Genomic DNA, 15,305 nt, shown 5'->3' on the forward strand with positions numbered 1-15,305 from the left:
AGACCCCCGGGGAAATGCCTTTTCTGCTTTGTGACTGCATCTTACCAGGAAAACCCGGGGCAGCCGGGAGGAACCAGAAAGCCAGGATTGGATTTTAAAGCATTTTTGCAGCATCATTTTTCCTCCTGTTTTTTTTGAACTTAAAAGTGGTTTCATACACTTTTGAAATATTAATGTTCAGGTGTCTAGAAAACTGAACAGATCTCATTTGTAATTAGGGAAACCACTGCAAAATAATCACACTCTTCAGGGGCAGAACACCAGAGGAGGAAAGCTAGACGTTAATGGCAGCTGAAGGGCTTTGTTTCTTTGATTATTTAAAAAAATTCTTTAATATTATTAAATAACAGTGTTATTTAAAATTATCCATAGTTGCTATTTGCTCAGCAACAGCTCTGCCCAGGTCATGCTTATGCAAATACACAGGTTTTACTGCTTTGTACTTGTGAATATCTTGGGGTTTGCAAACTTTTACTGGTTGTGCTTTTCTATCTGCTGCCTTTTCTCTGGCAAAAGCCTTTTCCTTCCTCTTTCCACGGTAGCTTCAAGATGAAATCAGACACTCACTCCCAAACCCACAATCATGTAACTAGAAAAGCAATGCGTCTTGAATAGAAAATGCTGAATTGAAAATGCTTTCTCAACAAAATCTACACCTCAAGGCTGGGGCTGGGAGCAGACAAGCAGCGACACCATTGTCCAAAGCACATTGGCACAAAGCAGCTCATTTGAATGCCTTCAGGGGTTTTCTTTTCTCTTTCTTTTCTCTTCTCTCTTTTTTTTTTTTTACTATTACAACCAGCAGTTTTACTAATTTGACCACTCCTCACAGAAGATAAGGAACAGCCCGTCACTTACTACCCTGGAATTATTCAGGTGCTACGAGCATTTGAAACCACACAGAAATACAAGTAAGAAAGCCACAACTTGTGGCTACAAAACTACTTTCAAATACAATTAAATGTTCTCTTGAACTAATCCCACACGGGACCCCTGCCATGCCGGGGCAGGGACACCCTCCACAGACCATGGGTGTCCCATGCTGGGACAGGGAGGGAGGAGTGGAGAAAACTGGGCAATAATCACAGAGCAGCATCCAGAGACCTTTTCCCCATCCCCAACCTCCTGTGCCACTGTCACCTCCTTGAAGGAACTGGGGTGCACTGGGTGTACCCCGCACAAAAATAAGGTAAGTTGAGACTAGGAAGGGGGAGGAAAGGTGTTTACTTAAGTGCTTGCTTAATTGTTTATGGTTTATTCTTTCTCAATCACCCAAATCAGTGATTAGAAATTTGTGGTAACTGGCAATAACTGACATGAGATGAAAATTCTCTGGGTTGAGACCATTTTGTCCATGACAGAACTAAAGTTTTACCTCTGAGATTTGCCGAGGAACACTGGGCATCGCATCTGCTTCCACCCGACTGCATCCCTGAGAACAGCCCCAAACTTAGTGTCTGAGGCCTGGGAAAACGGAGACTTCACCATTCTCACCAGTATTTCCTCTTGGCTATTTGAGTAACTCCTTGCTCAATGTATTAGCTCTGGCAAATCCTATTTTGAGGCACGTATTTGCTCCCAAACAGTGTTTGAGGTGGAGACCGGGGGTGGCAGCAGCATCCCAGAGCCACGGGGCTGGAGGTGCTCACCCCCGGGCTGCAGAGGAGCTCACAGAAGCACATCTCACTGTCCTTCATGCAGGTGTTTGTGGACGAGATGGGAATATGTAAACTGGGCGTTTTGGAAGGATGGACAAAGTTCAGATCAACTTAATGTGTGTTTAAAAAAAGCTCCTCTTTTCCTTTGGCAACAGCACAGCAAATGTTGTCAAACAGCGCGAGAACTGTTTCCCAAGCGCAACCCGTCACGCTAACTGTGTTTTAAATTGCACCAAGAGGTGCAATGTTTCCTGTGCAGACCCTGTGGCAGGTGTGTATGCAACAAGAAAGAAGTAACATCAGTTCTCTGGCTGTGCTCATACGCTGGGTTCGTTTTCAGAAACAGTTTTCCTGGTGAAGGTGGAATAGCTGGGGCACAGCGGTAATTGCGAAGCGTTACCTGTCACGGTAAAGCTACTCATGGTTGGCACACGGTGCTTTCAAGAAGTCCAGGTAGTAGAAAAAACACATCCATACTATTTTCATATTAAGTATAACATACAAATATTACAATAAACAGTATTCCTAGGGTAGTATGAACCTTATAAACAGTTCAAAAATGGTACTGCAGAAAGAAATTTGACTTTTTCAATTGTTATTTCAGCTGAATTTGACGGGGTGTGCCATGGCTGTGTCTAAAGATCTCACAGCAGAACAGGAAACCAACATGCTACCATTACATTTCTTTAGCCATTGGCAATCCACTTAAGAAAACTGAAAAGGTCATACCTAGATCATTCTAGAAATAGAAACTCTTCTCTGTGTAGAAATGAAGTGTCCTGCATCAATTTTTTAAAACGTAAAAATTAGTCCTCTTATCATTTCCTCAAAACGGAAAATTTTGAGTGCAAAAAAATGACTCATGAAGCTAGTACTCAGCTTTGTTCCCCCACTACGTTATATCAAATTTCCAGGAGGCAGTTTATTTACGGTAAACATTGATGAAACAGGATGAAAATAATAATTCCATTACGTTGCTTATTAGACTTGCAGAGAGTAGGACAATCAAGGCGCTGACTTCGATCAAGACTTCAGCATTCTCTAACCCTTACAGCTGCAGCAGGGTATTTTATCTATGCATGCATATAAAATTATACTAGATGCAATACAAATATACAAATAAATGTAAAAAACCTTATAAACTAGTTCCAGTCTTTCAAAAGAAATAAATATAGCACTTCAAAATTCATTCTGTTTTGTGTGTAACGTAGGGAAATTATCTGTCACCCAACAGGTCACCTGGACTGTCACAGAAAGTCCCTGACAATACACCCGTGTCTCTAATGTCTAGAAGCAACTCAGGTGGAACCTTGAAGTTACATATTTATTGTTTCATAATTGTGTTTATTCACAGGTATTTGCTATTTAGGAATCCTGCTTTATTCAGAGTCCTCTCCAAGAAGACATTTTTTCCAGTTAATAGTTTTGTCGCAACAAAAAGTGCAGGGAGACAGTAGGTACCTGAGCATCACAGAGAGCCCTCCGTCCACCTCGAGACGAGAAGACCAAATGTTTCCCACATCCCCGAGCATCAGCCTGAACTCAAACACCATACCTACCCTAGGACCCTTTTATCTTAAATGTAAATATGCCGTATTTAAAAAAAAAACAAACTCAGACATACCTTTGCAGTTCTGTTGGTTCTTACGTTTTTATCCATGGCTGTCATTCAGCGGCGGCGTCACTTTGAGCAATAGAGATAGTTACGGCAGGATGAAGAGGATTCAGCTTCGCGCAGTCACTGTGTGTTAGGAGCTACGTCTCAAGAAAGCACATCTGACAGCTCTACTCCTAAAAGCATTTAGGAATTTATAGAAAAGATTCTCATGAAAGATAATTTCTGTGACAACAGGTAAGATTAAAAACAACAGGATGCAAAACAGAAAAACCCTATTAGCATCTAAAAGTGAGAAAAAAAAGTCTGTCTGCAAGTGGAATTTTCCTTGATCTCTCTTGTCACCAACTTGTCGCAATTAACCGCAGTCAGAAGTGTTACCCTTCTGTTTTGCTGCGTGTTCCTGCATTTCCTCTTTTAGCAGCGCAGTGAATACAAGAGCACTACGCACCACAAGGCTGGCACAACCTCGCGTAGAAATAAACCCGCCACAAGCGTCTCCATTCAGGATTTTGAAGCCAACATTTTTCACACCTTCCAAACTTGTCTCAACGCTTACGGCACCGATACCATTTTTTGTTATAAAGGGGTTTTGTGAAAACCTTAAGTATTACCGTCCGTTCCTGGGGGTGGGTGAATGCTGGGTGAGACTCCTCCTGGCTGCACCAAGGCTGAAGCACGAACACAAGCAGATGCGTGGGCTTCAGCTCCTGCCCTGCAGCACCCCGCTGAGTTACGCTGCAGGTGTCTGAAGGGTCCCTTACAGCCACCCAGAGAACTTCCTAACCTGAACTACAGTTACCTGAGCTGCTTTTCCTTTACTGCACTTCAGTTTTGCCTGGGATTCAGTGTCACAGGGCAGCTCTGGTGGAAGGACAGCCGCCGTGTCCAGGTAATATTTGTCCCAGACTAGTATCCCCTGTTAAGTAGAAAGTTTGGAATCTGTGTCAGTGGGTGGTGAACCAGCCTAGTTCCAGAAATGGCCTTTTAGGAAAGACTTTCCCTAGAGTCAAGGAATGCCGAAGGCTGAAAGATATAAAACCATAATTATGATTTTTCTCCAAAGCTGCTCTGTCGTCAGGGCGTCACGGCTCGTTGGCCTCAGGTGTTAGCTGTGGCATCACCTCCCCACGCTTCCGTGATACCATCTTCTGGGGAGAGGCCAGAGAAGGTTACATGCTAGATGGATACAACGGACCTTCAGAGAGGTGATGGAGACTTTCCTGAGGAGGTGATAAATCCCGAGGATGACAGAGCTTCCCTGAGCGGAGCAGCTCGCTGGGATGTAGCTACCAAGAGCTACCACCGACTGCAAAACTTGTGAAGGGCAAGTGACCGCGATGGAATTTTAATAGATGAAACACAGCTTCTAGGTGTGAAGCCTGTCTGATTGTGGCAGGAAGCACGATCGCATGAAGAACGTTTAACTAGATACTTCCAGACTTGCCCAGTGAGAGGAGGTATTCCCCTGCGGTCAAACACACAGATGTTTGTGCGTTTGGACAACTGTGTACACAACCTGCTTCTTCGAGATGCGCCTACAGCTCCTCTAGACTGTACCTCCACGCGGGCTGGCTCCGAACGCTGTACAGCACCTCACCCCCCCAGTCTCGTCCCCGACCAACCACCACAACCACCAGAGTACCACTGGGATGGTGTAGTACTGAGCTCTTTCACTCTGGGGTTGTGTTATCTACCTAAATAGGATGAGTTAAGTTTCTTCCAGCCCTTATATCTTAAAACAGAAAACTCCCAAACTTCTGGCCTCAAGCAAAAAAGAAACGACAGAAAGGTGCCCATGTCAGGACGTTTTTGCATTAACAGAATAAAAGTTAAAAGACCACAGAATTACGGAAGCTTGAGGTGAAAACACGCTGCTAACTTAGCAACCACAGCAGCGGTTTAATACATAAAACATCAAAATAGTGTTTTAAAAATAGAAGAGTTCAAACACCTGTAGCAGATGTGTTACTTATGAACAGCCTCTTTAACAGCATTGAAAAAAATGTGACATTCCAAAAAAACCTGCCACTGCTATCAGTTTAGGGGCTGGGGCTGGCTGTAACAGCAGGGGGCTGCTGTCACCGAGGGAGAAGAGCACACATTAATTGTGTCAATACTTCCCTTTTCCCTCCCACCAACCTCTGGTTCTTATTGTTTTTCCACCAACAAAGCCACCAGAACTGCTACCTCATGCCCCCCATGTTCAAGTTTTAGAAACTGGAAGGGAGGCAGAAGAAGAGTGGAGAGGGTTGCTAAGGCTAAGAAATGTTTCGCACAGCAGTACCTTTTGAGAAGAAAACTAAATTTAATTCTCTACCTCTTTCAGAAACCCACCCTACTTTCTACACTCTATAGTTATGTCTGATTCAGACATGACCCAACAAACTAATTCTTCAAGCTTTAACACATCCCCAATCTTCCCTTCTCCTTTGTTATATAGAAAAGAAAACTAATACATTTCCTTCTTTATATATTAAATAACTCTTAAAAAGGTAATCTTTATTTAAATACAGACAAAACCTGTACCCTCATCAGCCCTTGACAAGACACTTCATCAGCGGTAATGGAAAGTTAACCCAGCAGTAAGAACAATCTTACATTTAAAAATCCTCACGAAAGCAAGTGCTGAACTTTTGAGTGAAGGAAGCCTCCCAAAGGAGCAGCCCCAGAGCACTGTACAAGGATGAATGAACACATTTAAAACTCTGCACAGGCAACTATCTGTAAAAACAGGTAGTGAATTTTCAACCTTAGAGAGGATTTAAGCACAGAGTTTCTTAGTGATCTGTACTTCTGTTGAATAGAATGAGGTCTGGGAAACTTGGACTATTAAAGATAATGGGGAGAAGAAACAGTGGGTCTGGGTTTTTGAATCATAAAAAGAATGTAATTCAAGTGCTGTGTAACAGACCTATAGGATGAAAATTTCTCAATAAAATGAAGCAAAGTGACATTTCTGAGGTACATATACAGAAATTAATATGCACAACAGTTTCCTTCTTTGAGAGGACAATACAGGTCTCCATGGCAAAATTACTCTCATTTTCACATGCTGACACACTGTCACATTTACAGTTGCAACATGGATATTCCTTGAAAATACCATTAATTTACTTTGGGGTCCCACTTGTTAAGATAAATTCAAAAGACGACGAGATTTCAAGTCTGAGCTTTAATACCAGAACTAGAACACCATTTCTTGAATTCATCTAAACAATTTAAAATCCTGTTTGAGATTCTTATGGCACAAGACTGGCTCGGAATTGAAGGTCCACTCGGCCAATAAAAAAAAAAAAAATAAATCCACCAACCCCCCCCCCCAGACTAAAAGATACAAAACAGAGCTTTACAAAGAATCAATCAGAACTGAAGGCAGCTTAAGGCTTCATTAAAATATTTGCCAAGTTCTGCTGTTACTTGTGTAATCCATTCTTTAAACAGACTTCGGTGGGATTGCACAGATACAACGCAGAGCAAAACTGGCTCACGGTGCCCAGTCTGAGCAAGACACAGTCACATTATCTTTCGCGGGATTTAGGAGGACGGGAGAACAAGTTTAATCCTTCCTGCAAGGATCATTTTATTCTCCTTGCCCCCCTCCTTGAGTACAATTAGAGATGACTTACAAAAATTAATGCCACACACGCTAATAAAAAAATTTAGCATGGGGCAAAACTTAGTCTCAGTATTTTGACATTTTTCTGCCACATTTGACAGAATTAAAAAACAGACACAGCACGGCTTTCATCTAGGCATCTGTTGGCAGTACAATCAATACAAGATGATATAACCAATCTGGGTAATCGCTGTTTTATAAAGCTGTCCTTAGTCTGTTGTTGACCTTCTGTACCAAAATCTAGCTCTGTAGTCATCACTGCAGGTCATGAAGCCAGGATTGGTTGGAGAATGGACGATACAACGGACAATGCTGTTGTGCCCAAGAGAAAGTAGATTTCTCCTTTCAGCAGTTCTTGAATCCCAGCAGCAGAGACTTATGGTCCTTTCATCTGGAAGCAGCACGTAATCCTCTGTGTGGTTGAAGACAGCTTGTGTCCTGTGTACTTGTCGTCCACTCAAACCAGCTCCTAAATACGTGCAGCAAAATATTAACCCAAACAGGATCAGTTTTAGAAAGGTTCCAAAGACCTAATGATAAACATCTCATAAGTATCAATTTCTGCACTCTACGAAAAAGCCTTATCTTCTCAGCTAGTCTATCACTTCCACATACAACAGGTCTATCAATAATGAGATTTTTTTGGTAATTATATACGTAGTATATTCTAAAATTTCACAGAGGACAGAAAGATTAAATACTCCCACTGGGTCAGTGAAGTTCAGCGACTCCGTATGAGTGCAACCACTTAAGAATACTTTTGCCTTATATTTTTGGTATGAGGCTTACAGCTGTAACTAAGGGGAAAGACCACAGATAGAATACAGAGATTCTCATTATCAGTGACAACTTTTGTTTTTAATGTTATGTATCATATGGCATATTGTATAACCTACCTTGGCCATACTTTCCTCCACAGCCTTCAAATAAAATGCGTTTCACACATAGGCATTTACTTGGCACTGCACACACCTGCCTCCTACCTGATAATTTGCAAAAGTTTATCAAGGAGGTGCTGCACCCTGCTGGCTGAGAGCAAAATAGAGCTAGCGTACAACAAAAGGACCAAACACATCCCAAAAGCTGATAAGCAAAATTTTCAACATCCTCTCCTCTTTCATGCTACGACTCCTAAAGCTTAAGCGCATTACTGCTTGACCCAAAAGCCTCCCCATCACACAGCTGCTATCATATCCTTCACCAGCTCTTAAATCCTGCTGAGATTAAAGCATGGTATTGTCAGCATGCTGTGAGCATGACTACCTTGCACATAATTGCATCCTTGGAAAAAAAGGAAAAAAAAAAAAAGGAAAAAAGGAAACAAACCAGCTGCACTTATTTTTCAGGATATTGGCAGGGCACACTAGAGCTATCTTTTGCACGAGTCTAATGGTTAAAACAACTGCCCGAAATTACGTTCAATTCCCCCTGTCCAGGTGAGTACTCTGCAGGAGAGTGGCCCACTCTCGCCAGGAATGGATTAAGTGTTGGTTTTGACCCTTCCAGTTTAAACTGTGTCCCTTCTCTAGCAACGAGCAGTCACAAAATCAAAACGATCATCAGCAAGAAAAGTGATGATGCTCTTCTAGTAATCAATGTTTCTAAAACACACTAAAGCAAAACCAGAGAACAAAACCCTCTGTGCAAATGTCCCAGTCTTTAGGGCAGCATTTATTTTTACTTTTCTCTAATTTAGTGATAACTTCCCTCCAAAGCAATGGAGTAATGATGTCAGGGAAGTCTCCAAAATCTACTCAGACTAAGTATGTTTACACTGACAGACATACAAGAATCATAGTGCCTCTTCTGGAATTAGTTCACATGAAGTGTTTTCAAAAATTTGGGGCAATTTACCCTGAAAGCAGCAGTCTCCCATTGCCTTTAAGAATTACTATTCTTCTGACAGTATTACCACCCCTGCTGTGGGTCAGTACCTGAAAAAGAAGGTACTTAGAAAGTGACCTGCCACATACCTGTGTATTTGACCAGTGTTCGACCAGTGGATATCTCCCATAGTTTAGCTACAGAGTCTTTTCCACTTGACAAGATATACTTTGAATTTTTGGAAAAAATAGCAGAACAGACTTCAGCTCCATCATGTGCTTTCTCAAAAGTAGTGATGCAGCGATTCGAAACACCATCCCACAGTTTGATGCATCCATCCTTACTTCCTGTCACATACATGTTTGCACTTGCGTTGTAATTTACTGAACAAATAGCATCAGTGTGCTGATCTTGAGGGTTGCAAGACACAAAGCACTGGAAAGTATTGATATCATACAGTCGTAAAGTAGGGTGCTGGGTACCAACAAGTATGAAATCTCCAGAAGGGTGAAAAGAGATTGAGCGCAACATCTCTGCTTCCTGTTTGATCAAAAATACATAATTGGTGTAAGAAAGAAAAAAAAAAAGTCTGAAATGGAAATGTAAATTCTGGTGGTATTAAAGTGCTAAAAGACCTAGTTAAGTTACCAGTTAGCACAATGTGTTCTGTTTTTGCAAAATAGAAAATGCTTCCTACAGGATTAAAATGACAGGCTACCTTTAGATGTACTGTAGTTTTTGTCCTAGAGCAGCTTGCAGTGCTCGCTCATTTCTGGGATATTGCACACAAGTGACAGGAGACTTTGGCAGCCAGTCACACATCCCAGAACCCACCACCACATAATCCCAAACTCTCCGCCAAAACCAAGATAACATAATTGACTTCAAAGTTACCCATATTAGATTTGGTCTAGATTAGAAAAAAGCAGACAAGCACTAGATTTAAGGAATATAGGTATCCATTAAGCACAAACTCTTAACATGTAATTTTCATAATGTCTGCATACTTTGTAGCTGCATACTTCCACATACCAAACCACTTAGGAACTCAGACACAATTCCACTCACTGATACCTCAGTATGTATACATTCAAGCTTTGGTTGCTCTGAACTGGTATTGTATCTAACCTGTATATATTTGAAGGCTCTTTTGGCAGAAGGTTTTGAATAATCAAACAATTTTAGTGTGTAGTCCCTTGAACCAGATGCTAGGATCTGTTCTGTTGGATGAAAAGCTAAACACGTAACTTCATCCACATGATCATACAGAGTCCGAATAACAGGGTGATTTTCCATGTTTTGCTGTGCTGTCTCATTCATCATGACCTACAAAGAACATTCAACAAGTTAGAGTGTTAGAAAATGGAACATGCTTTTGACAGGAAAAGTAGGTTTTATACTTGCCCAAGTGGGAAACAACAGCTACCTTTCTGACACACGACTAGGCACATAATCACTATCTTAATTATTTGAAGGCCCATTATAAACTGTTATCAGACAAGCTCCCTGTATCTTAAAAAGGTCAACTGACTTGCTCAAGGACAAACTAGTTTCAGTAGCAGAGAACTGATGCAAGACAACATACCACATTCTTCATAAACAGTCCAAATCAAAATACTGTCTTGCTGCAAGAATTAAGGGAAGCTGCACCAACTGGGAAAACTGCAACTTTCACTCAGACAGGACACTGCTGAGAATTTGGTGTGCACTGCACTTTGTGCCAAAAAAAACCCAAGCCCCAAACAACCCCAATTTTAAATTGCTATCTGATAACTGTATTGGAGAAAAATTGAAGCAAATAAATATGTATTCTGTGGAACAGTTCTGAAACACACAGCTGCTGGAGGCTGTAAAGGCCAGAAGTGTAAGTGGGTTCAAAAACGAACTGTGTTCATACAGTATAGCAACTATCAGCAACTATTAGAAGCAATATCTGGCTCAACGTTCTAGGCTGCTGCCAGACGTTACACAGGTATACTTGCCCTATTTCTTCTTCCTTCTCTTCAAGGGTACTTTATGAGCCGCTGTTGGAGTAGGAAATATGGCGAGACAGATATTTAGTCCAACCCACCGGGCCAGCCACAAGGCACAGACATGGCAAACAGACAGCACCTCAAGAATTCACAAAGTGGTTACGATTCAAGTCATATTTTACCTCAATAGGCATAGCACTTTTGGCCAACATTCTCTCTGTATCAAGAATTTTTATTGAGGCATCAGCAGATCCTGTAGCTATTAACTGTCCGTCTCTGCTATACGTAGCTACACGACACGGTCCTTTATGAGATGTGACATAACAAGTCTCATATTCAGAAGCCTCAGGAGACATGGTCTGTACATCTGCATCAAATTCCAAGTCAATTCCTGTGCCCGGGGCTACAGTATCTGACCGTCCAATTGCATATTGAACAGCACTGTCATCGTTCTCCATGCCTGAAAAGAGAGAAGTTGATGCACTTAAAACAGGTTAAGCTTCTCCTTAGACAGACAGGCTGCGGCCAGATCTACGCTAGAGACTTCTGCAACAGCCAGGAGTCAGGTTTTAAGACAGGCAGCCCCTGTTGAACAAAGCTAAGCTTGCAGAGCAGGTTTAGTGACACAGCTCTTAAAATTAACGGTGAAAATACAACTAGCAAGTATTGTAGGGTGGTAAGTACTGATAAAGGCACTGACAGTCAGTTACTGAAGCCGTCAACAGGCCTCTAGTCAGCTCTTCACAGAGGGAGAAACAAGCCTGAACGATATTACATGAGATTTGAATTAAAAAACTGAAGCATTTATTGATTCTGTTCCTTTCTGGTTTATTGCATGGAAGAAGAAAAACCCACAAACAAATATCCCAGCAGTAAAAATGAAAATTTTTACTCCTCTTCACACCCACTCTACAGATTTCCTTTTTTTTAATTCTTATTATTATTTCCAGGCTGCATCTACAGAACAAAGACAGTTCAACACTGGAAGAGGTAACAGGGCAGACGCAAGAATTCTCAGGTACATGCCCAACTGTGATCATCAACTGATCAAATGCAACAGAAATGTTTTTGTTGCTTTCATCTACAAATTGCAAGTGTAGCAGTCTTATTTCAAACAGACACAAGGCTTCACATATTTATACCGCTGGAACTCAACTAGTTCAGGCAGCAGAACCAGTTGAGTCACAATACAGAGAAGACATGATGTTATGGCTAGACCTCTTTTCCAGTAACTTAGTCAGCCTGTTTCAACAGCAGCTCAGGTATTTTGAGTGCACTGATGTACTCTCAGAGAGAAAGATACACAGAGAGAAAACAGGCGATACCGTTGCTGAGACCCTAGACTGTGAAGCTTATTTTCTTGAGACTGATATATAAAAGCCAGTGAAGACTGACAATGGAAGGGCCTGCTCCCTTTCCAAGTCTGTCAGGAAGAACCATATAGAAAATATTTCTAAAGTTGGCAGAGAACTGCATGGGTCAGTCTTCCATTAGGTCCGCGGACTCGGTGATCCTGTTGACTGGAGTGTAGTTTTAGAAGGTTGCCAGTCACCCAGGGCCCCGAGCAGGTATTCTTACATGTTACAGAAGTTCAAACAAACAGATTGTGACAATACTCAGTGATCTCTTTTGCTTTTAATCCATACTAAGGAATGAAACACAGAACTAGAATGCCCTTCAAAAAAAAGCCATGGAAGCAAAGGCTGTATCTACATATACAAAAATGTTATGCTATTACTAGACATAACCTTTGCATAAAAGATGTCTTTTCAGTAATACTAAGCTCTCAATTCACAGAGATTTAAGCTAGGGATGTAGAAACTGGACTTTTATGTTAGCTTTTTTTCCAGCTTACCTAACTTAATTAGGTGCAGCAGTTGTTCAGATGGTGCACAGACTGATTGTGGTTTTATCTCATTTATCAAGCCATTGGCAATATTTATGTATCCATCATATAGCAGCTGACTAATTATCAGTTTATAAAGTTGCTGACGGTCTTTCAAACTGACTTTTGTTCTATACATTGTGAGCAAGGAATGCCTTGGAGGGGCCTGAAATAAAGAAGAAAAATCACATACAAGAGAGTTGCATGAAACAACCACAACCTTCAAATAAAGCACATCCTGCAGAATTTCAGTGCAGACACCAAATACTACCATATTTTAGGTCAGAATGAAAGACAGAGAAATGAAAGGGGAAAAAAGAAAAAGGAAAAACCTGTTGCACTCGTTTGCTGTGGAAATGAAAATGTGGCCGATAAATAGAACGCGAAATGTATTAAGGAGCAATAGAGAAGGCAGAAATCATGCGGCATTGGTTAGCAAAAGGATTCTGCCAGTGCCGTTCGCCGGCACCGGCGGACCTGGGCGCCGGGGAGCCCATTAACGTACAACGTGCAGGGAAGTATCGCCACCCCCACCCAGCCCGGCCCGGTCCCGCCCTCCCTCCCTCCCCGGGAGGCCGCATCCTCCCGCCCAGCCCCGGCTGCAGGACCAGTGCCCGGGCGGGGAGGGGGCGTGGGGGAGCAGGACTGAATGAAGGCGGGGAGCGCCGAGCCGCAGCACGGCGGTCACGGAGAGCAGGGGACGGGCGGCATCGGGCAGGAGACCTGGGGCGGGCAGCGGGGCCGGGGTCGAGCAGAAGCGCGGGGCCGCGGCAGTACCTACCGACCCTTCCTTCTGCCTCCCTCGCTCTCCCCCTAAAATGGCGACCGGAGCCCTGAGCGCATCGATCGGCGGCGGCGGTAGGGGCGGAGGCGGCGGCGGCGGCCGGGACCGCAGAATGCTCCTCCGCGAGGGCTGCTGCATCGAGCGCCCGCAGATCGATTGGAGGCGACTCTTGAAGGAGAGGATTTCGCAGCGTCACATGACCGTGACGCCCGGCGCGCGCGCCTGGGCGCCGGCAAGGGCCCCCCCGTGTCACGTGACCGGTGACGCGCCGAGGGAGCCCCCGAGCGGCGGGGAGGGGGGAGGGGAGGGGGGCGCGGCGGGGCCTGGCCGGGGCGGGCGGAGTCACAGCCAACCGCCTCCGGGAGACCCTCGCCCCCTTCTACCCTCCCGGGAGGTCAGGGCCTCGGCCGGCAAAGCGGCGGTCGGGGTGGGTTGCGGGCGGCAGGCCCCAACCGGCTCATCAGCCCGGGGAGCCGGCCCCCAGCGGGCGGGAGGCCGGGGGGGGCGGGGGGAGCTGATGGGATGTGAAGGGCCGGGGCTTTTTGTGTCCCAGCTGCAAAGCTGCGAAAGGCTGTTTCCGCCGAGACACCGGGATCCCCAGACGCGGGGAGGTGAAATAACAAGCGTCAGGCACTGCTGCTCCCTGCCACAGGCCTCCCCCACGGCTCCGGCCGCTCGGGCAGCACAGCCACAAGCCCCTCACACGGCCAGGCTGCAGGGTCCCCCAGCAGGCCCAGCGCCTGTGCCCGGAGCACACCGCCACCCTCCCCAAAGTCCTACTCACGTCAGCCTCAAGAAACGGCAGTCGAAGTGGACGCGGGTCAAGCAGGGGGGATGCCATGCTACCCATGCCCCGTGGCAGCTGACGTCTATCACACGCTGCAGCCACGCGACGACCCGACATCTTCTTTTTACCTATCCTGTACCACTTGTAAACACCAACACACACAACCAGGGTCGCCTTCGCACTTGTTTTCCGCGCCGCAGAGACAGTTAAAAGTTGCCTTCAAGCACGGTTCTTCACAGGCCCGAAGTACTGAAACCGAGTTTCGGCTGCCGCTTGTCACTCGGCGGCCGAGGTCCCCCTCACGGGCGTGAGCAGGACCACTGGGGCAACCGGCAACTGAGACAGCAGGGCAGCCCCGCGCTCCTCCTGCGCCGCTACTCACAGACTGCACTCGCTGAGTGGCGTCGTCCCGCGGCCGCTCAGCGTCTCCTCAAGAACCTGTGGCGGTTTTGGAAGCTGCGGGGGGCTGCGGGTCACCGCTGGTGCGACGCGAGGGGTTGGCGGGCTGGCGCAGGTCCCTCAGGCCGGGGGTACGTCCCCTTCGCACTTGTCCTCGAGAGCTGCCGGCACGTGGAGCGCTGCCCTGGGCCGCACGTCCGGGCACGGGCGAGGCCGAGGCCTTGCTTCACCCCTCCGCCCGTCCTCCCGCTCCTCGGGGCTGCCAACCGCCACCCGGGGCACCTCCCTCGCCGACCGGACACAATGGCCCCCGGCCCCACTCGCGCTCGGCTCCACGCGAGGTGGCAGCACCGCCTCTGCCGCGGCCCGGGGCGGCGGGTGCGTGTGTGGAGGAGGAGAGGGAAGAGGCCGGTGCCTGGCAGGATGCGGGACTAACCTGGCGCCCTTCCCCCGCCGGCGGCGGCACGCTGCGAGGCCTCGGTGGCTGCGAGGAAGGGAGGGGAGTTGTAGCGTTGCCACAGGTGGGTGGTCTGGGCGTACGCGATTTGCGTAACAGAAGACCCGGCCAGGCAGCGACTTTGCGGAGGAAAGTGTGTAAGCGGGGCGCCGATCCACGCAGTTGGAGTACGGAAGGAGGCAGCGGCGGAGGGACGGTACGTAAAATACGCATGTAGCGCAAACACCGCCCTCAGGGCGGGCGGGTCGGCCCTGCTCGGGATACGCAGCAGGCTGCCGTTGCGCATGCGCCCCAGGGGCCGGCG

General features: G+C 45.8%; 1 protein-coding gene across 1 annotated transcript; it reads right to left on the reverse strand.

Moving 5' to 3' along the window:
• Positions 1–5,744: 5,744 nt before the first annotated feature.
• On the reverse strand, positions 5,745–14,799 carry CSTF1 (cleavage stimulation factor subunit 1). The gene is made up of 7 exons (XM_074157330.1): positions 14,143–14,799; positions 13,356–13,526; positions 12,545–12,740; positions 10,872–11,149; positions 9,845–10,042; positions 8,866–9,256; positions 5,745–7,361 (listed from the first exon to the last, which is right to left on the reverse strand). The coding sequence occupies exons 1-7, from the start codon at positions 14,260–14,262 to the stop codon at positions 7,102–7,104; spliced, it is 1,614 nt and encodes a 537-aa protein (XP_074013431.1). The 5' UTR covers positions 14,263–14,799; the 3' UTR covers positions 5,745–7,101.
• Positions 14,800–15,305: the final 506 nt, after the last annotated feature.

The sequence above is a fragment of the Numenius arquata genome, chromosome 12 (assembly GCF_964106895.1).
Source record: "Numenius arquata chromosome 12, bNumArq3.hap1.1, whole genome shotgun sequence".
Taxonomy (NCBI): Eukaryota; Metazoa; Chordata; class Aves; order Charadriiformes; family Scolopacidae; genus Numenius; species Numenius arquata.